This window comes from Pleuronectes platessa, chromosome 13 (assembly GCF_947347685.1).
Source record: "Pleuronectes platessa chromosome 13, fPlePla1.1, whole genome shotgun sequence".
Taxonomy (NCBI): Eukaryota; Metazoa; Chordata; class Actinopteri; order Pleuronectiformes; family Pleuronectidae; genus Pleuronectes; species Pleuronectes platessa.
In genome coordinates this window covers 25,596,946-25,619,112 of record NC_070638.1, presented here as the reverse complement: position 1 = coordinate 25,619,112, position 22,167 = coordinate 25,596,946, and the positions used below count along the sequence as shown (strand labels likewise).

General features: G+C 41.0%; 1 protein-coding gene and 1 pseudogene across 1 annotated transcript; one reads left to right on the top strand and one right to left on the bottom strand.

The window, feature by feature from the left end:
• Positions 1-2,715: 2,715 nt before the first annotated feature.
• On the top strand, positions 2,716-10,087 carry LOC128455260 (uncharacterized; annotated as a pseudogene).
• Positions 10,088-12,363: 2,276 nt separating this feature from the next.
• mrpl37 (mitochondrial ribosomal protein L37) lies at positions 12,364-21,836 on the bottom strand. The gene is made up of 8 exons (XM_053437197.1): positions 20,826-21,836; positions 20,248-20,431; positions 18,411-18,526; positions 15,980-16,168; positions 15,694-15,848; positions 15,343-15,474; positions 13,469-13,543; positions 12,364-12,649 (listed from the first exon to the last, which is right to left on the bottom strand). Exons 1-8 carry the CDS (start codon positions 21,208-21,210, stop codon positions 12,572-12,574), a joined length of 1,314 nt encoding a protein of 437 aa, XP_053293172.1. The 5' UTR covers positions 21,211-21,836; the 3' UTR covers positions 12,364-12,571.
• Between the last annotated feature and the right edge of the window lie 331 nt (positions 21,837-22,167).

Genomic DNA, 22,167 nt, shown 5'->3' with positions numbered 1-22,167 from the left:
CACGCCGAAAGCGTGAGAGTTGGCAGCTCTGTATTAATATTTTTTTCTATACGAGAGGTACCGGATCAGCCCAAATAAGTCCCGGCAGGATCCGGCACAAATTAACCCGTACCTGCTGAGAGAGATGAAGTAGCACCTATTTCTCAGAGTCTGAGTATGTTGTATCATAGAGATGATATTATATAAATGCCAGACGAACTTGGCACAGGGTTCTGCAGCTTTACTTTCCATGATGGGTGCCAGAAAACTACAGGGCACATCCAATTTTACAAATGAAATTCAATTTACTTGCCATAAAGAGTGTAACTCAGCTTCTGAAAACAGTATGTAATGCCCTGCTTTTGAGGAGCTTTCTGTCAGTCCAGAAACTCTAAATGTAATAATAGAAAATTTGTTTCACAAACTGGAGGTCTGGAATATTTCCTGAACGTGGCTCCTCAAACAAAAAAGCTATTGATTACTTCATGGTAATTGTTGGATCCAGCATTGTTAGTCAGGTTATGTGACTTGTGAGTCCTCAAACTTTATAGAAGGACAAGAATACATGTGTTTGAGGACCAGCACAACATAGTGTTTGCCTTTTGATAACCATGCCTCATCATACTGTGTCTTTAACAAAGATGGAGCGATGCTTTTGAACTAGTTAAGGCAGCCAGAACAAGCTGCACTGCACCATTCATGTGATATGCTCCATTTTCCCTATCGATGTACCATCATGTGATATGCCTCACTCACAATCCTCTATTGCACATCCTCCCAATTTGGTGGTCTAAATAAGCTGCATAGATTTCCCATCATTCCCCTTGCTGCTGCTACTGCATCAGTATTACTGTCGGTCGATTCAGGCACTATACCACCCCAGCATCCACCTGAAGGCTCCGACAGGGGGGTTATCAATATTTGCTAATCACTCCCATTATGTCTATATAATCATATCTGGGGGAATGATGAGGTCAGAGCCATGGGTAAGATGCCAAACCCTTACTATGTTCTGCTGCAATAAACATTTCCAAGGTTACTTTTGTTTATTTTATTTCTCATGTTTAATTTATGGCAATTTAGGTAATTTTATTTTAACTGGTTAAGACTTAAACAGTAAATGTCGATCTTCATTTGATCTAATTACTAAATAGGTATAAATTATAGGTTAATAGTTCACTCTTTGATCTATGACTAAATGCAACCGGTTTTGTATAACATTTTACTAATTTGCATTTACAATGAAATTAGCCATATGTCTCATAATGATGTTACATTACATTACATTACATTTCATTTAGCTGGCGCTTTTATCCAAAGCGACTTACTAAAGTGCATTCAACCGCCAGGGTACAAACTCAGAACAACCAGAATCAAGAGAGTACAATTCTTTAAAAAAAAGCAAAACTACAAAGTGCTATAAGTAAGGAGCCTTAAACATGACTAATATTTCAAAGCTTTTATAAGATAGAAATAGGTTATGAGTGAGTGTATCTCACTCACTGCCTGAATTGAGTCGTATTTATTTTTTTGTTTAAAGATGAGCAGTTGAGAGGTCTGTCGCTTTCTCAATGCAGACATAGCAGGTCTCATACTAGTAGATGTGGACTGTTGAAAGCAGCTGATTTCTCAAGTGGTGCACTAGAAATAAACACAGTTTATTTATTTATCTGACATTTTTATTGGCTAAAAGTCTGTAAAAGTAATTCTCAATACAAACTCCTATAATCACAGTAATGAATCTGACTTAAAATGAACCTGACACAGAAGAGTCTCACATGAAGCACAGAAAGAGTGAGTAGGACAGAAGCATCAAATCTCTTAGCTTGTGGTATCAACTAAGATTCATCAAGGTCACACTGGGTCCAATAGCAATTATCTAACCATGTGACCTGCAGTATGCATTGTTCAATGGCAGAATTAATCCCTAAGCTGTAAAAGCTGTAAACCATATGTATATGCACTTAAGTATGAATAAATGCATATGACAGTCAATATAAGTGTCAGTGTTAACAAAGCTTTAGCAAGTAAACACACACAAACACAACATGAAATGCATGATTTAAAAATAATTTACCATTTTATCTTACATATTATCTTGCATCTTATGTCACCCCTGAGGTGATGCCATGATCCTGGAGGCTGACGTTACTCTGGAGGGTTATGGGACACCCAGTGAAAAGTCAATCCCTATCATGGCCCACCCCCCTGACCTCTTTAGTGATAACACACTTAACCAATGGCTGGATGCGGTGTTGGCATCAACAAAATGTTGTGGAGTCAGATATCACAGAGTGCTTTAGACCATTCAGTATGTCTTCTAGATTAGATTAAAAAATAATTGTAATAATCTGTGGTTTGATACATTTCAGATTTGATGGGTGAACTACATACATTAGATCTGCTGTGTTTTAATTTGCAACTGAAAATGGTAAAAAGTACAGTTTTGATGCTTAGAGTCTTTCTGCAGGCGTGAAGTTGGATTTTAAGTCTCTGGAATCAGTGGGTTTGTCATTAGACCTGCTTCTTCAAAAGAATAGCAGCTGAGGAATAAACCGGCCTGTGTGGCTTAATGCAGAAATCCTCCAAGGTCCCAACGTACCAGACTTTCTGCCTCCAGCTAATGGAACGAGGTAATATTTTTGTCTTCTTTTCTTGGCACAATTACCTCTATTTGATTAGGGTTAGGGTTAATATAGGAAACATTGGCAAAGAGAGGAGGAGGGGGAGGTAGACATGAAACATGTGACATGTGGTATGTGGTATGGTTTGTGGTATGTTCTAAATACCAGAAACCCCACGCCTGCTGTTTATCTGCTTATAATCTTCAGGACTGTGCTATTCACAACTTTGTATTGTACATAAATTCCATAAATTATGAACTTCACTACAATATTTTTTACCATACCTCATTAAAGTATTTCTATAAAACTAGGCTTGACCTCTGTCAGCCAATGTGAACTTTAATTTTAATGATTGAATATTCATACTGCTTCTTTAATGTTATAAGTTTATTATGTTAGTATACATTTAACACATATGCAATATAATGAACAAACAAGACCAGTGAAAAATATGAATGCTTTGATCAGAAGAGAAATAACTTGCTTTATTTGTTTGCTGTTTGCTTACTGATGTGTTGAATGTGTTTACAGGGCAGCAGGGCAGTCTGAGGAGACCCTTCCCTGGAGGAAACTTGATTGATTTCCTCTGTCAAACTCACAACTCAAACACCAAATTCCGGTCCACACAATGCAGCAGCTTGGCTGTCCACTGGTTCACTGTCACTGACCAGAACTCCCTGATAGTTCAGGTCTCAGGTACAGTTTGTAGATTTCTAATGGGAAAAATTGTCACCTACACATATGTTATCCTAATACCATAATTGTGCACTGCTGCTGTGAACCACACTTCCATTAATGTGACAGTGATGAAGATGTAATTCTGATCACAATTTCGGTCTGGTTTATAATATGTTTGTGGCTCTAGATGGGGCTGGGGGAATGTTGGTTGTTCAGGTGAGTTCTGACAGCAGCCAACTGGGAATTCCACTGACGGAAAGTTCTGGAAAGAGTTCAGAGCCCCTCACACTGCAGGTAAATAAACACAAAAGATGGTAAAGACGGGTAAAGCAAAGGTTTACTTGTTGTTGTATTTCTTTAGTTTTTTAGATAAACCAGTGTAGTGCCTGCTTTAAACCTGCCTCTTTAGAATGAGCTGGTTATTTGGTCTGTGTTAATGCTCTATGGCTACTCCAGAATTATTCACTGTCATTAGTGTTGGGCCAGAGCCCAGAGGCTGACCACCAGACACGTGAACCGAGGTTAACACTAAGGATTGTGAAACTGAGGCCTTGTGGAACGTCCCAATCCAAACGTAGGAGTACTTTTGGGGGGAAACATTCTCCAGCAGGCCTAAAGGCCGGTGCATGCTTCTGCGTTTTCACGGGCCTGCAAGCGCAAGAGCCCTTCCGGGCCCCTTACGTGCTTATGTATCTCTTCTTACGTGCTTATGTGCGTCGCCCAATTGTTCTAACTAGACGGCAAAGCTCCGCAAGCCTCCTGCAGCCCGCAAGGGATGTTATTGGTCTGCTAACTACATCCTTTCCGGAGTCGCATTTCCGGTTTCATGCCACATAATACCGGCAGAAACAACGGAAGATTTAGAAGAACGAATATGGACTAAATAGAAGAGTGTTTGGCAGAAGAGATCCGAAAGTATGATCACTTGGATAACCCGTCACTGACTGGCGGATTTGTCCGCCAGAAAAAGGCTACGAGGAGCCGCAGTGGCGATGTAAATAAACAATCGACGAAGAAGAAAGAAGGAGTCTCTAAGGTCGTCTTCGACAAAAAACATTACTCCGCCTAGTGTTCTGGCGGGGAATTGCTTTGTAAGACGCGCAACGCTTGGTTGAAGCTTGGGGAAGCATGAATGACAAAGAGTCCTGCGACACAGCTCCGTGAAAAGCCGCCGACGCAGTTGCAGAAGCATGCGCCGGCCTTAAAAGTCTCCCCCTGGTGGTGAGAAATGTCCTGGGGATCCCTTGGGACCCCGCTGTTTTCCAAGCCCCGCCCACTGATATAGATTCCTGACCATTCAATTGGCTGATAGCCCATGACCAACTCTTCAAGGAGGAGGACCTCTCAGGTAGAATAAAACCTCTGAGATCCCAAAAATCTCTGCAATTTCCTGCTCTCTGAAGACTTCAGCAGACCCCTCTGGGTCTTCCAGATGATTTAGTTTGCTTAAGGGGGAAATTACAAACATTCGTTTGTTTAATTTAAGTCGAAGCTTATTTTGAAAGACTATTTTTGTTTAACCTGAAAAGGTCCCGCAACAGGAAGCTCTTTCGCCGGCCGTGAACAGAGACTTTCTTTTCCACGATCCCCAAAACTGCGCCACAGTGGTTAATCCCTGCAGAAGTACGAAGCAGAATCCCGTCGAAGCAGAAGGACGACGTTCATTCCGTTGAGGTGCAAGAAGAATCCGCTCCTATTCGGTCCAGCGCCGATCTCCGTTGCAACCACCAGAACCACCGGAGCCCCGCTTAAGAGACCATGAATCATTAGCCGTGTTTTAACGCGGCGAACCGAGACGTCACTTCCGGTTCCTTTGTTTACCGTTTTGAATGTTTTAAAGTGCCTCGCGCCGTGACGGAACGTCTCCGGCAGCACTGTAAACGCTCGACTAGGTTTGCAGAGACTTTACCGATAAAAAGATCGGTACACAACTCCAATTTGGGTACCGAGTGGTGAAGTTTCTGTTACCTTGTCTCTGACAATGTTTTGAGAGCTTTTCTGATCTCTCTCTCTCTCTCTCTCTCTTTTCTCCTAAACCTGCTTTTACACATGTCCTGACGTCCATTCACACATTTCATGTCACATGGATAAATCTAGACTAAAAGAGACTGAATACATCTCGACGCCCTTTGGCGCCAGAACCACGAGATAAGGATCTCTTTGTCTGAAACTCTTTTGTGTAACATATGTGGGGAACCGAACCGCCAACCTGAAGGTTAGCGGTTCGATCCCCAGTCTGACCCATCTGCATGCTGAAGTGTCCTTGGGCAAGATGCTGAACCCTGAATGGCCCCCCATAGAATAACAAAGTGCTGCGATTAGATGCACTGTATGAATGTGTGTGTGAGAACAGAGCGAGAACTCCACACAAAAATTGAATACAAATTAAAACAACCTCTGAAACAACACAGGAAACTAAGACTTTTAAATGTGGTCTTTTAAACATTAGATCACTGTCAACTAAGGCTATTTAAGTTAATGAACTAGTCTCCGATTAAAACATAGATTTAATGTCCCTCACTGAGACGTGGCTGCATCCTGATGAATATGTCAGTCTAAATGAATCTACTCCCCTCAGTCATATAAATTCACAGGTTCCCAGAAGAATTTGGGCAAGGAGGTGGAGTTGCTGCTATTTTTAACTCCAGTCTATGAATTAATCCTAAACCTAAACTCAGCTATAACTAATTTGAATGTCTTGTTCTTAGTATTCGCGCCAATCCAGGAAACAACAACAGCCAATCATATTTGCTGTTGTTTATTGTGCTCCGGGGGCTTATACCGAAGCTTTAACGGAATTCCCTGAATTTGTATCGAACCTAGTCCTAAAGACCAAAAAAATTATTATTGTTGGTGAATTTAATATTCATGTTGACAATAATAAAGATAGCCTTAGCGTAGCATTTATTTCGATACTAGACTCAATTGGTTTAAGTCAGTGTGTACATCAACCTACTCATTGTTGTAACCACACACTTGACCTTGTATTATCGTAGGGTGTCGGAATTGAACATTTAACAGTACTTCCACGCAATCCAGTTCTATCAGACCATAATTTAATAACCTTCGATTTTCAATAACTGAACATATGCCACTAATAAAAAACTTATTTTCTAGATGACTGCCTGATAGTGCTGTAGCTAAATTTAAGGAAATAATTCCAATTACATTTAAACCCGTATTATCCGTAGATATAAACAACAAATTCTTTAAAAACCCGAGCTCCAGTGACCTGGAACGATGGTCTGCGCTCCCTTTATCCCTGCTCTGTCGTGTTGAAAGTATTCGTATGAATGTTCTGCCCAGAATTCTCTACTTATTTCAGATGTTACCTATAGAAATTCAAAATCGGTATTTGATAACCTAGATAAAATCATTTCCAAATTTATCTGGCAAAAAAAGCACCCTAGAATTAGACTTAAAACCTTACAACTATCTAAGGTAAACGGAGGCCTTAAACTTCCAAACTTAAAATATTACTTCTGGGCAGCACAAATGAAACCCTTGATAGCGTGGATTCAGAATAGCACATACACTCGCTGGCTTAATATTGAGAAAAACCTATGCCCAGAGCCCTCTCAAAACTTACCATTCTTAGATACACCCATAAAAGAACTAGCAGAGTGGACTAAGATCACTCTTAAAATCTGGAACAAAATACAGACTGTTTTTGGGCTTCCAAAGTTAATTTCATCATTAACAAGTATTGGATCTATGAAGACCTTCACACCTAACAATCTAGACACAGGCTTTAGAAAGTGGTCAGATACGGGATTGGTCTACCTGCATCAACTATTTAATGAGGACAACCTCAAAACATTTGAGCAGCTGAAAAGGGATTTTGATCTCCCCAAAACAGATTTCTTCAGATATCTGCAATTGAGAACTTTTCTAACATCACACAAAGAGTGGGGAAAGCTTTTAAAACGTACCCCTCTAGAGGAGTTCTTAATAGAAATACAGATGGGGAGCGAAGATAAGAAAACAATAAGTAAACTCTATAACATATTTCTATCTATGGATCTACATAATTCCCTGCAGATAAAGCAGAAATGGGAGGCGGAAATGAACATGGTCATACCACAGAATACCTGGGAGGGGATGTGCACAGAGGCACACCTAGCTACAAATTCAAACACCTGGAGGGAATTTAAATGGAAAATAATTACCAGATTCTTCAGAACACCAGAAATATTAGCTAAGATGGGCCCGACAAATTCCAACTTGTGCTGGCGGAAATGTGGAACACGTTCTGCCAATCACACACACATATTCTGGCTCTGCCCTAAGTTAAACACATATTGGAGAGAAATCTTTGATGCCCTCAAAGAGATATTCCAACAGGACATTCCACAAGACCCCACAATAGCACTACTGGGAGCAATGCCTGAAGGCCTGAATGGGAGGGCCAAATAATACCTGCTAAACATACTACTTACAACAGCAATGAAATGTATAACCATCAAATGGTTAAAACCAGACCCACCCACATATAATATATGGACCCAAAATGTATGGGACATCTACCAAATGGAGCAAATCACATATTCATTAAGGCTCGAAAAGTCTATCTTTACTAAACGATGGGGTCCTGTCTCTGCGTTATTAATACAATGAGGGTTACTAATTAATATCGCTCTGGGCCTCCAGTTGTGCGGCTATTTGTCAACTTTGTCTACTTATGTACATCATAAACCATCCTCTCGGAAAAGCATATATAGCACCTATGATACTAAATTCTGGAGTGGACAATAACTATTACTTTATTCCTGGTTTTATTTTCATTTACTTGTTTTTCTTTTTTCTTTCCTTGTTTAATTTAATATATTATGTATGTAATCAATCATCTATTCTTATTCCCCCTTTTTCTCTCTTGGAGTGAGCACTGTTTGATGTTTCTTGTTTTTTCTATGCATTGCACGCTATACTTGAATACCATGTATAACAGTATTGTATACAGTTGAAAAATAGACAAAAAAAAGTAACTGTCTGGATATGCACATTGTTTGTTGAAAACCAAATAAAAAATAAGTAAAAAAAAAAAAAAAAAACGAGCTCCATTGAGATCAACCACCTCGTCGATAGCTCTGCAGACTCATTACGATTAACATTAGATTCAATAGCACCTCTAAAAAGGAAAAATGTCAAACATAGTAAATTAGCTCCGTATTATAATTCCCAGACAAGAGTTAAAACAATTATCAAGAAAACTAGAAAGAAAGTGGCGCTCCAGCAACCATGTTGAAAATCTCAGACTGGAAGAATAGGGTTAAAGAATATAAAAAGGCTCTCCACGAAGCAAGAGCTGCCTACTATTCAAAACTAATAGAAGAGAATAAAAACAACCCCAGGTTTCTCTTCAGCACTGTAGCCAGGCTGACAGAGAGTCACACCTCCCCCGAACCCGATATTCCTCGATCCCTAAATAGCAATATCTTTATGACCTTTTTTTAATGATAAAATTCTAACTATTAGAAATAAAATCAACCATCTCCTGCCCTCAATTGGCACTAACAGCCTCCCAACAACAGAGATCTCAGAAACGGCTGAGAATCCTTCCCATTACTTAGACAGCTTCTCTCTGATCACCCGTGATCAGTTTACCAAAATAATCTCAGTTTCTAAACCAACAACCTGTATTTTAGATCCCATTCCTACTAAATTACTTAAAGAAATTCTGCCCCTAACTGAAAGTTCATTACTTAACACAATCAATCTGTCATTATCATCAGGTTATGTACCACAATCTTTTAAAATAGCTGTAATCAAACCCCTACTCAAAAAACCCACCCTAGATCCAGAGGTTTTAGCCAATTACAGGCCAATATCTAATCTCCCCTTCATGTCTAAAATCTTAGAAAAAGTTGTAGCCGTGTAGCTGTGTGAGTTTTTCCAGGAAAATAATATATATGAAGACTTTCAGTCGGGGTTTAGAGCCAATCACAGTACAGAGACAGCCTTGGCAAAAGTCACTAATGACCTTCTAATAGCCTCAGATCAGGGATTTGTGTCTGTCCTCGTTCTGTTAGATCTCAGTGCAGCATTCGACACAATTGACCATCAAATTTTATTACAAAGACTTAAACAGTTAATTAACATTAATGGAACCGCCCTTAACTGGTCTAAATCTTTTTTTTTCTGATCGCTCCCAATTCGTGCAAATTAATGATGAGTCATCTGTGTGCACCAAAGCTAACCATGGTGTTCCACAGGGCTCCGTGCTCGGCCCAATTTTATTCTCATTATATATGCTTCCACAAGGAAAGAAACATTATCAGGACACACTCTGTAAATTTCCACTGCTATGTTGATGACACCCAGTTATACTTGTCAATAAAACCTGATCAAAGTAATCAATTAACTAAACTTCGAGCATGTGTCAAGGACATAAAAACCTGGATGACCCGCAATTTTCTCTTATTAAACTCAGACAAAACAGAAGTTATAATACTTGGCCCCAAACACCTTAGAGATGCATTATCTAATGATATAGCTGCGCTAGACGACATTGCCCTTGCTTCCAATGAAACAGTCAGGAACTTGTGTAATATCTCAAAAATCAGACATGTCCTTCGCAAAAATATGCAGAAAAACTAGTCCACGCCTTTGTTACATCGAGACTGGACTTTTGTAATTCATTATTATCAGGCTCCAGCAGTAAGTGGTTAAAGATTCTAAAGCTTGTCCAAAATGCCGCAGCACATACGAGAACCAAGAAAATAGAGCACATTTCTCCAGTATAAGCATCGCTACACTGGCTTCCAGTTAAATCTAGAATAGAATTTAAAATTCTCCTCCTCACCTTCAAGGCCCTTAATAATACCAGTCCGGCTCATCTCTTATTTAGGATAAACCAACACGCCTGACACCATCCGACCTCTGCAGCTCATCCAGAATGCAAAAGATCGACTGGTCTTTAACGTACCTAAATTCACTCACACTACTCAGCTCCGTTCACTGGTTACCAGTGGCTGCTAGCTATTTTATTTTTTTTGATTTGTTTTTGCTCGGCGCAGTTTTTGGCGCCCCCCTCTGAGTGGCGCCCTAGGCAACCGCCTATGTCGCCTGTAGGAAAGACCGGCTCTGTATATAACACAAATAATTTTATGACCTGAACTATTTATGATGTGAACTTTTATAACCTTTTCATTACTTATTTACTCTCCAGAGAACTGAATTTATGTCTGCTTTATCTCCAAAGGAAACCTATGTAAATCAGTTTGCTGTGTTTTGATTCCTGTCTCAAACTGCGCCTACAGAACCAGTTTGAACTGGCTCAGACAAACAGCCTTAGTTCTCTTATATAAGATCTTTGCATTTGAATGTTCTGCATCTTCACTCCAAGATCCCTGACTCTCTGTGTTGATCCTTTCTGCAGCAAGCCCCTATTCAAATACAAAAAGACAAATTTGGTGTTCCAGCGTCTTGTATTTTCAGATTTGTATCACAGTAATAAAATTAAGAACTGTATTATGTACATAGAGCGCCACAGTAGTGCAGAGGTTAGTTCTCTCACCTCACTTCTTTAGTGTTACAGGCCTGTAACCTGTCCAGGGAGTCCCACCCACAGCCCTGAAACGTTAAGTGGTAGCTAATATACATGTATATAAATGGATCATAACAATAGCAGTTTAACACAGCGAGTCAATAGCAGATTACTGTTCTGTTTATATGGACATTATAAGTGCATTTTTATAACCACAAACCCGAATGAGAGCTTGTTAGCACAGGGTTAACATCTACAATGTTGTGGTGGTGTTTTGCAGGCTGCTATTGTGTCATGATTAAGTAAGTGCTGGAATATTAACACAATATTATCATGTGCGTATATTGCAAAAGTGGATAGTTAAAAAAAATTGAAAATCTTCATTTTATGTTCTTAGATTACTTTATCCAGCTGGAATAAAATAGATTGGTATAAGGTTACTGTGACCTTTGACCACAGAAATGTATAACTTTATCTTTGACTCCAAATAGCGACTGATAAAAGCATGAAGAAATTCCATCAAGCAGTCTTGAGATATCACATATAATAGGCCAAAAACATCATTTGAGGCCACCATCTTGTCCATTGACCACCAAAATATTATCAGTAAATCAGTGAGTCTAAGTGAACATGTGTGCCAAACTTCCCTTGAGAATTCCCTTGAGATGTTCCTGGGATATTTCATTCACGGGGGAACCGCCATATTCTAATCAGTTAATCAAATTGTGCCAGACGTAATTGAAATTCACTAAGGGAAGTCCTGATATATCACATTTACAGGAACATGGGGTCACTGTGACCTTGACCTTTGACCTCCAGGCACCTAAATCTAATCAATTCATCTTTGAGTCAAAGTTTTTTATCAAAACAAAGAAATTCCTGAGCTGATCTTAAGAGATCACATTCAAGAAAAAAAAAAAACTTCATGAGAGCACTTTGAACTTCGACCACCAAGTTTTATCCAGGTCATCCTTGAGTCAAAGTCATTGCTTGTGCCTTATGTAATGGAATTCTCTTTCTGATAGGTTGAATTTTTCCAACACAACAAGTTAACCACATGGCAGTGACTCACTGAAACCACATAAATGTCAACAATCAATGTTGTACTATAAATGAGTTAAGGAGGAGTTCTGTCAACAGGTAAACAACCATACCTGATTTGAAATTAGAAATATCATACGAATTCACAAAAAGGCCAATGTCCCAGTTTACCACCAGCACTTACGCACCCCCTGCATTTGTGGTCTCAAAACTCCACATGCATAAAAACTTGATTTGTTCACATCCACTTGAAAATCTGTTAATAAATATTAAGGAATGACAGACAGTTATTAGACAATTGTTTACTCAGCAAGATTTTGAAAAGACAATTAATGGTCTCTGAAGGTTAAGCAAAATGTGTACCTAAAGTATTAATATCTATTCACATTGTGTTCATTTGTAAAATTGGTTTAATGTGTTCATTGCTGCACATTTGTTTAGGAATTGAAACATGTATTTGTGAGTACTACACATTATGCACAAATCACTATACAGATTTGTAAAAGTAGTTTCTCACAAAAAGTAAGCCATGGAAACAAATACTCAGAAACAAACTCAGAGTGACAGATTTATTGACTAAACTTTAACAGGGTGTGTAAAATAAGAAGTGTTGTTGCAGTGAACTTTTCTTGTCAAGAAATCTGAATATGTCCTGGACGAGATCATTAATCATTTAAAAGAAAGGAGTTTTCTAGTAAGACACTGGTTTAGATCCCAAATAAATACAAAAACACACGCACTCAAACTTCTGAGGTTAGCAGTCCTACACAGCTCCGTGCAGGTACAGGGCCAGGAACTTTCTGAATGTTTCCGAGTTGTATCCCGCCAGACCAGATGGTACCTTTCAGGGAAACAAAAAGGAACCAACCAGTCAGTAAAAATGTACACCACTGCTCTCCCCCTCCCCTTTTAGGACAAAGTCTGCAGCTAATACACATAAGCCATTTTCAGACATGAAAAGCACAGGATGTCCACAAAATTGAGTCTGAACTTTCTCTGGAGTTTGCCTTTCACACAAAAAACTAAGCAGCAGGATATTCTCTGCTTAGACACGTTACCAACAACACAGGGATCTCTTTAGCATTAAAGTGAGAGATGGAACAGCAGGCGGAGACAGGATGTAACGAAATAATTCCGCTGTTGAAATCACGTGTTTTGTTAACAAAACATCGACACTGACATTGCATCGTATCATCAAAGTCCTGACATCTTCGTCATTGTCTTCTATTAGTACGGCACTGTTTATTCACCCTATGATATTTGTATTCTTAGTTTTTTCCATTTTTGCATCTGTTGCGTATTAGAAACATCAACACACCCACTCACTCACAGTAAGTATTGGGGAGGATCTACCACTGGGTTCTCACATTGGCTACTTTGGACATTCTGCTGATTTTACGAAGGGGCTGCCCGGAGAAACTCATCAGAAAGTCCAGAGGCTCTCACTCACTCTCAGTCTAGCTATACAATGCAGTTATGGAGCGGCAGAACAGCGGTCTGGCCTTGCTGAAAATGAACATGTTAAAATCAATTGTTGGATGATCTGTGAGGGAACCAACTGATTCGAGTCCTAAACCATTACAAATCAGAAGATGTTATAGCTTAAAAGCACAGGATCAGCCTTGATGACAGAACATGGCTGAAAAAGCTTTGGGATTACCTTCACTTGTTTCTTCTTGATCAGTGGTCGGACTTTTGCAAAACCGTAAAGATCAACATCTTCATCAAGCCACACCTGCAAGGAGCAGACAGATTTGAAATCAATTAGGAACACGGCCATGGTAAAGAAATTCGGTTTTTTTTAATGTGATGGTTAATTTTAACTGTTGTTCGTTATTGGTGAAATGACAAGATTATATAACAATCGTTTGTTTATTGGTAATGTAATAAGGAAATTTGTTGTAAGGAAACAAATGGTTTTCAAGTACTGCTCCAGAAACAAAATTGTATTATTTGCAGGAGCTAACCCCGGGTTTAAACCGGGCGCTGAAGCGCAGCTCCAAGGAAAGCCAGGCGCTTCCCATCCGTCAAGCCTATTTTTTGCGCTCGACGCGAGCGTATCGCGCCAGGAAACACACTGAAATATGATTTTAAAACGATATTAATGACATATTTTATAGGATATAAATGATTAAATATGCATCCCATACTTTGTATTCCCCTTCTGTTGTCCTGGAGTTTTAATTTCCCCAATCACATAATTAAATGTCCCCCTCTGCCCATCCACTACAGCCACACAAGCGGTCATATAGATAAAAAGAGAGGGGGGGGTTCTCTTCTCTAGTTTTATGTTCTGCTAGTGTTCTTGTCACTATTGGTACCATAAGCGGTATCGGCAGCCTAAACGGCTCAATGTTTGCTGTGTCTCCCAGCACAGTCTCAAGAGCATAGAATATTAAATTCTCAGCACAGTGCAGCTCGGTTAGCATTCGCCACTGGCGCCCTGTTCTCTTTATAGATGAGAGCAGGTTCACATTGAGCACATATGACAGGCGTTAAAGAGTCTGGAAACGGCGTGGTGAACATTATACTGCCTGTAACATCATGCAGCATGACCAGTTTGGCAATGGGTCAGTGATGGACTAGGGAAGCATTTCCTTGGAGGGTTACACAGACCTCCATATCATAGCCGACGGTTCCCTGACTGCTTCTAGGTACCAGGATGACATCTTCAAGAGCTATTATCAGACCTGACACTGGAGCAGTGAGCCCTGGGTTCCTACTGCAGTACAATGCCCGGCCTTATAAGGCCAGTGTGTAGGCAGTTCCTGGATGACTAATGCATGACGGTATGACTAATCCTCACGTTCCCCTGACCTAAATGCAATTGAGCACCTAAAGGATGTTATGTATCTCTGCATCCGCCGCCGCCAACTACTGCCATAGACTGTCCAATAGAGCACATTGATGCCCTTATTCAGGTGAGGGAGAAGATTCCCAAGGACACCATCCACAAACTCATCAGGAGCAGGCCCAGACGTTGTCGGGGGTGCATTCCGGCACGCAGAGGTCATACACACTACTGAGATACTTTATGAGTTGACGTGATGAAATTCACACAAGTTAAATCAACCTTCAATTTTTTACTTTGATTTTCGGTGTGGTTTTGAATCCAGTACTCAATGGGATGATGATCTTGGTTTTCTGTAAGGTATTTTGTTCTCAACAAATTCTACAATAGTAAAGATTTTCCCCTTGAATAATTTGGGGGGAATAATCAAGATCTGATCTAAGTGTTCCCTTAATTTTTTTTTTGGCAGTGTACTATCTGACATTTAAATGGACTAAAGTGATCTGACTAAACTGAATTTTCATAAATTTATGGAAACAGGTTTTGAGTTTTAGTCTTGAATGATTTAAACATTTCATAGTTATTAGAGCAAAAAGTTGGTCAAGTGTTGATCTGGTATTATTATCTTTGTCATAGCAGCATGTTCTGACATCAACAATGAGTTTGACTGATTGCCTAACAAAAAGCACAAACATAATAATACAGTAATATTAATTATGATGAAGAAGAAGATGATCAAGCACCTGGTTTTTGATGCCATCATTTCCTGAGAGGTCGGTGGTGTTGAGCTGGAAAACCAAAAACTGGAATATTCTACCATTGGTCCCCACTGCCTGTACTGTTATTGGACAATGTAATACATGCTGGGGCTCAGTCTAACACACACACACACACACACACACACACACACACACACACACACACACACACACACACACACACACACACACACACACACACACACACACACACACACACACACACACACACACACACACACACACACACACACACACACACACAGAGATTATTGCAGAAGAAAAAAAAAAAAAAGATATATCACAACTATAACAGTTGACAGTCCACGTCCTTACCCCATACAGTTTGTGTGCCTGGGCCAGAGCATTTCCAAAGGTGAACATGAGCATGCTGGCTCTGAACCTTTCTGGGCTGAGCTTAAAGTGAGGATCAGCTCCCTCCATGAAGTAAATTGTGTGGGCATGAGGGTACGGGTGGTCCCCAGTGAAACCTGATAGCATGGGAGAGGTACAATTTAATCAACAGTGTTTCAACTTGTTCTGTGCTCAACCTCAGGAACCTACATAGTGCCATTTCATATTAGTCCATGATGAGAACATGGAGGACTTGGATTCTTCTCACCTGTGCAATTCACATTCTCCTTGTACACATTCATTTTCTGCAGGTCAATGGTAGGGGAGACTGGATAGAAGGTTTCCAGGACATGATCTGCCGTGTCCACAACTTCCTGTTTCCCAGACACTGCTGGGAGAGGATCCATCGAGCTGTGAAGTAAACCGTTCTGACCCCTGATCTGGAATAAGTCGTCACCTAGTATCCAAGAAGTTGAAGTTCATTAGCATGCATTCGGTCTTGATGCTTTTAACACGCGACAAAAATGGAAAAAAGCAAATACAAAACAAGAAAGAGCGGTGACACCCATGTAGAAGACACCGACGAAGATCTCAATAGAGTATGTGATGATAAGAGCTGATGATGGTGTTGGCCTGCTGTAAATAAAATCACATGATCTACGCAGCAGAGTTAATACGTCACTTCCTGCTTACAGTGCCTTGCATAAGTATTCACCCCCCTTGGACTTTTTCTCATTATGTACTGTTACTAACTGGAATTCAAATAGACTTAAATAAACTTTTTCCCGTTTGATCAACAAAACATGCATAGTACTTTGGAGGTGCAAAATAAATATTATTGTGACACAAACAATAATGAGAACAAAAAAGTTGACATCTGTTGGGTGCATAAGTATTCACCCCCCTGTGTCAATACTTGGTAGAACCCCCTTTCGCTGCAATTACAGCTGCAAGTCTTTTGGGGTATGTCTCTACCAGCTTTGCACATCTAGAGATGGAAAGGTTTGTCCATTCTTCTTGGCAAAAAAGATGAAGCTCAGTCAGATTGGATGGAGACCGTCTGTGAACCGCAATCTTCAAGTCTTGCCATAGATTCTCTATTGGATTGAGGTCTGGGCTTTGACTGGGCCATTTTAAGACATTAACATTCTTTAATCCAAACCATTCCTTTGTAGCTCTGGCTGTATGTTTAGGGTCATTGTCCTGCTGGAAGATGAACCTCCGCCCCAGTCTCAAGTCTTTTGCAGACTGCATCAGATTTTCTTCAAGGATTTCCCTGTATTTGGCTCCATCCATCTTTCCCTCTATTCTGACCAGTTTCCCTGTACCTGCTGAAGAGAAGCATCCCCACAGCATGATGCTACCACCACCATGTTTCACTGTTGGGATGGTGTGCTCAGGGTGATGGGCAGTGTTGGATTTTCGCCACACATAGCGTTTTGCATTGAGGCCAAAAAGTTCAATTTTGGTCTCATCTGACCAGAGCACCTTCTTCCACATGTTTGCTGTGTCTCCCACATGGCTTCTGGCAAACTCCAAACGGGATTTTTTATGGATCCCTTTCAACAATGGCTTTCGTCTTGCCACTCTTCCATAAAGGCCAGATTTGTGGAGTAGACGACTAATAGTTGTCCTGTGGACAGATTCTCCCACCTCAGCTGTGGATCTCTGCAACTCCTCCAGAGTAACCATGGGCCTCCTGGTTGCTTCTCCGATTAATTTTCTCCTTGTCCGACTCTTCAGTTTGGGTGGACGGCCTCCTCTTGGTAGGTTTGCGGTTGTGCCATATTCTTTCCATTTTCTTATGATGGATTTTATGGTGCTCAGAGAGATGTTCAAAGCTCTGGATATTTTTTTTATAACCTAACCCTGCTTCATATTTCTCCACAACTTTATCCCTGACCTGTTTGGTGAGCTCCTTGGTCTTCATGATGCTGTTTGTTCAGTAATGATCTCCAACAAACTCTGAGTCCGTCACAGAACAGGTGTATTTATACTGAGATTAAATTGCAGACAGGTGGACCCTATTTACTAATTATGTGACTTGCAAATGTGACTTGTGAATGCAATTGGTCGCACCAGATCTTTGTTAGGGGTTTCACAGTAAAGGGGGTGAATACGTATGCACTCAACACTTTTCAGATTTTTATTTGTAAATAATTGTGAAATCCATGTAATATTTTCCCTCACTTCCAAATGATGCACTATTTTGTGTTGGTCCATTACATAAACTCTCGATGAAATAAATTTTAATCTGTGGTTATACCATGACAAAATGTAGAAAAGTCCAAAGGGGGTGAATACTTATGCAAGGCACTGTATGTGTGCAGCACCCAGCTGCTCCACCTCTCGTATGAATAACATGCAGAATTTGTTCCTGTTGTAAACGTGACTGTGCAGACAACTTCCTGCTGCATTGTGCATGTATGAAAGGCAAACTGAGTAAACTACATTGCCAATTATCTGGAATTTTATGGTTTATGTCTTAAAAGGGCTTTAGAGTCAGACTGAAATAGCTCAACTGTTGGATAGACTGACACACATTTGTCTAGATTGTTTTTGTTAGTTCAATACTACATTTCACTGCAAACTGTTGATCTGTGAAAAACCATGAAACCATCAGCAGGAATGTGCAACCTCCATGCCTTTTAGCAGTATAAGGCTGCACAGAAAACCCCTTACTATGTATAATACTGCACCTCTTTTCCATGTAGCTGCCAACGAGTACTTCTCAGCAAAGATCTTCCTTCCAATCGCAGGGTGACTGGACTGTAGAGTCGCACACAGGTGGATCAGGTTAGTGAGCAGAGTTTTGCTGGGGAAGAAACGGAAACAAACATTAACCTGTCTTTTCCATTAGCGCCAGATGGCCAGACATTAAAAAGTTACATTTCAAGCCGACTACATCTTCTACTTTCAAATTACACCACTGTAACTAATTATAATCTTAAACCAGACAAAGGATTTTAGCTAGTAGTTAGCTGGATCTATCAGAGAAACCAACTGAGCAAACGACTCACTGCCCCTCGAATTGCAGACCCTCAGGAGATATGCTCGGTCCACTGAATGTTATTGAAGAAACACAAATTTGTTACATACAGCTGCTGATTTCTCATTAATATCAATTTAATCATGATCTGGGATTTTTTTAAGAGGGGATATCAGACGATAAATCAGCTCCAATAAGAAAACCTCCTGAGCCACGTTGTATGACATGTTGTGTCTTGGCAAAATATAAATGGATTGCTAGCCTGACGATGTCATACTCACAATTCTAGTCAGAATGTGAGATACCGCTCCATTGGGCTGTGATTATTGGGCGTGTTTCAACCGAACCAGAAAAAAAAAAGCCTTTTCTCAATTGGATAGACCTACAACCAATCAGAGCAACGTAGTATGTGACGTATGTTAAGCGACGCATTGTGAGTTATTTACTAACGCCGGGTTCACACCTGATGCTGAAGCGACGCCAATTAAGACGCTTAAGCGCAGCGCCAAGCCTTAAATAACAGCTGGCTCCCATCCACTCCTATGTTAAACCTTTGTGCGGGTCACACCGGAGGCTGAAGCGCCGAGCTGCACCAAGGCTGCCTAGCGCCGTGCAGCGATCGTTTCGGCGTTGAGTCTATTTTTTGCGAGCGTATCGCGTCAGGAAACACACTGAAAAATGATTTTCAACGATATTAATGACATATTTATATGACATACTTTGAATTCCCCTTCTGTTGTCCTGGAGTTTTAATTTTACCAATGACATTCTTAAATGTCCCCCTCTGCCCATCCATTACAGCCACACAAGCAGTGATAAAGATAAAAAGAGAGAGAGGGGGGCTACGTATTCTCCACATAGGCTTGAGTGGAGAGTACGTAATTTACCCTCGACACCCGACATTTAACGGAGCCAACAGCGGAGAAGTTCTTCAACATGAATGACATTAAATTAATAATTGAAGTGGAGAAGTACAGTGAGTTGTATGATCCTCGGAACATGTTGTATAAAGACAACACCAAAAAAGACAAATGTTGGGACGCTATTGCTTAATGTTGGAGCAACAAGAATGTATATGCTTGAATACTACTGGATCAACGGGTGATATTATTAGCGCTGCCCGGCGGTATAGCGTCGCTTCAGCGTCCGGTGTGAACAGCCAAGCGCCGGGGCGATAGGGATTAGCGTGGCGCTTTGGCGTCGCCTCTGCTTTCTCTGTTCCTCTTTCAAAATGAATGCGCTGTCGATGTCTTCTAAAACAGACTCAATGGCAGCATCTACACAGCTCAGCTTTCCAGCGGCAGGCATGTTTGTTGAAAACGGATTCAAACCCAAGCGCTCTTGGATGACGTGGTTGATTACGTTACTGTTGATCATCTGTCCATCATCGTATAAAGCCCGCCCTGACAATCTGATTGGTCTGAACAGTTTCTGTTCGGGCATAATTTCTCCCCAACGGAGTGACTCCAGACCGAGCTTCCCGACCTCAAATGTTGTGGGCGGGGCTAAATTCATCTAGCATCCAGGCTAATGGATTGCAGTTGCACCTGTATTTTGCTTTTCCCGGACGTTCCTCTGTTGTATCCCAGAAACGGGCATGTTTGATGGCATTCTGAACGCGTTCATCCTGATCTGGTATTTGATTGGCGGGACTCTCAGCCGCTGAGATGAGCTGAAGGGGCAGACCAGAGATCAGCTTTGTTTTGGTCAACCACAGAGCCTGTCGCACACCTGAGAGGGAGAGAGGGGGTGCCAGAAGGTCAATTCAACTCTCGTGACATTCAGGTTGGATCTATACTTGACATTATGCATGATAAAAGTGATTATAGAATTGTCAAAATCCATTCATAACAATCTCAAACATGCAAACTAACAGTTTTTTATTACTGAAATTCCATTAGACATTTACCCAGGCTCATCTGCCAAGCTGGGTTTGGTGGTTTCTGTTATTATCGTAACAATATCAAATGTGTGGAATAGTGTATTTGTAAAACACCGAGCATAAAAAGACTCAATGTACCATCTGTCATTTATATTTCTCTCGTTATCTTACTTCAAGCAGTACACATACACACACGCTCAGTTATAATATTTTTCTTTCATTATATCAACATAGATAGCAAACCTTCCAGCGCGCTGGTCCTCTGGTTGTAAATATAGCACGGTTTCTCTTTGTACAGCGGCATGTCGTGGGGGGGAGGAGATCTGTAATATCTCGGGTCCTTGTAGTCCCTCTCCCACGCGGGGAACAAAGGCCTAGCCAGCCCTGGCACATAGTGCATCCTATCCGCGTAGGTGACCATCTCCAGCCCAGGGATATCCACTCTCTCCCTTGGTTTACGCACCCGGGGGACCTTGGCTGTCAGACGGCGGCTTACGCCGAAGTATCTCCGGGCCTGAAAGCGACTGGTTCCCCCATGTGCAGACAGCCGTCTCAGCTCCTTTAAGGAAGTGGTTTGAGAAAACGGCGACAGAGCCGCCTTGAACCACCGATACGTTTCTGGAAGCATTGGTGTAATTCTTGTTAAAAATCTCAAGACTGACGTTATGTGTTTGACCTAAGTCGTTGCGTATCAGGTGCGACTGTAGAGTGCTGCCATATTGAATTATCTTGTTCTTCTTCTGCGGTTTTACTTCTTATTCTTATTATGCGATTTGTGGCAGCCTGGATGCTGCCCTCCACAGGTCAGTTGTAGAACTCCATTGGCCGAATTATAGTCGGGTTGCACGCACGCATGCACGCAAGACACGCAACACGCCCCTTTCGTCCCCTCTGCGGGCTTGCGTGCGTCCGCCAATTTTTCTAACTACACGACAAAGCGACGCGAGCCTCACGCAGTGATAAAAAAGAAAACGACGCGAGCCTCACGCAGCCCGCAAGGCTTGTGATTGGTCTGCTTACTACATCCCGTCCGGAGTCTAGTTTCCAGTTTCATGCCCCACAATACGCGGAAATCACGGAAGATTTAGAAGAACGAAAATGGACCAAATAGAAGAGCACTTGGCAGAAGAGATCCGAAAGTATGACCACTTGTATAACCCGTCAGTGACTGGCCGATTTGTCCGCCAGAAATAGGCTATGAGGAGCCGGAGTGGCGATGTAAATAAACAGTCGACGAAGAAGAAGACGTCTCTTCTTTGTGTGTTTTGTCTTTGAGAAAAAACGTTACTCCGCCTAGGGTTCTGGCGGTGAATTGCGTTGCAACACGCGCAGCACGTTAGAGAAGTATAAACCAAAACGAGTCCGTCGATGCAGCTGCGTGGCCTTCCGCGGTTGCAGTCGCAGGACTATAATTCAGCCTCCATCCGCCGCGAAGTATGAACAAGTAGTGTAAAAACACAATATCTATTGTAATTAAGTTTACAATATACAATATAAAAGTTATTATAACACATCCATGGCTGTAGATTTTCAAAGAGAATCCAGTCAGTTAAATTTCTTGTTTTCTGTCAATATCTTTGCATCA

Excerpts from the sequence above, each read along its gene's own strand:
- mrpl37 (XM_053437197.1), bottom strand. The coding sequence starts at position 21,210 with ATGCTTCCAGAAACGTATCGGTGGTTCAAGGCGGCTCTGTCGCCGTTT. Across the intron at positions 20,432-20,825 it reads GAGGACCAGCGCGCTGGAAG|GTGTGCGACAGGCTCTGTGG; the intron begins GTTTGCTATCTA and ends TCTCCCTCTCAG. Across the intron at positions 16,169-18,410 it reads GGCAGCTACATGGAAAAGAG|GTGACGACTTATTCCAGATC; the intron begins GTGCAGTATTAT and ends CTTGGATACTAG.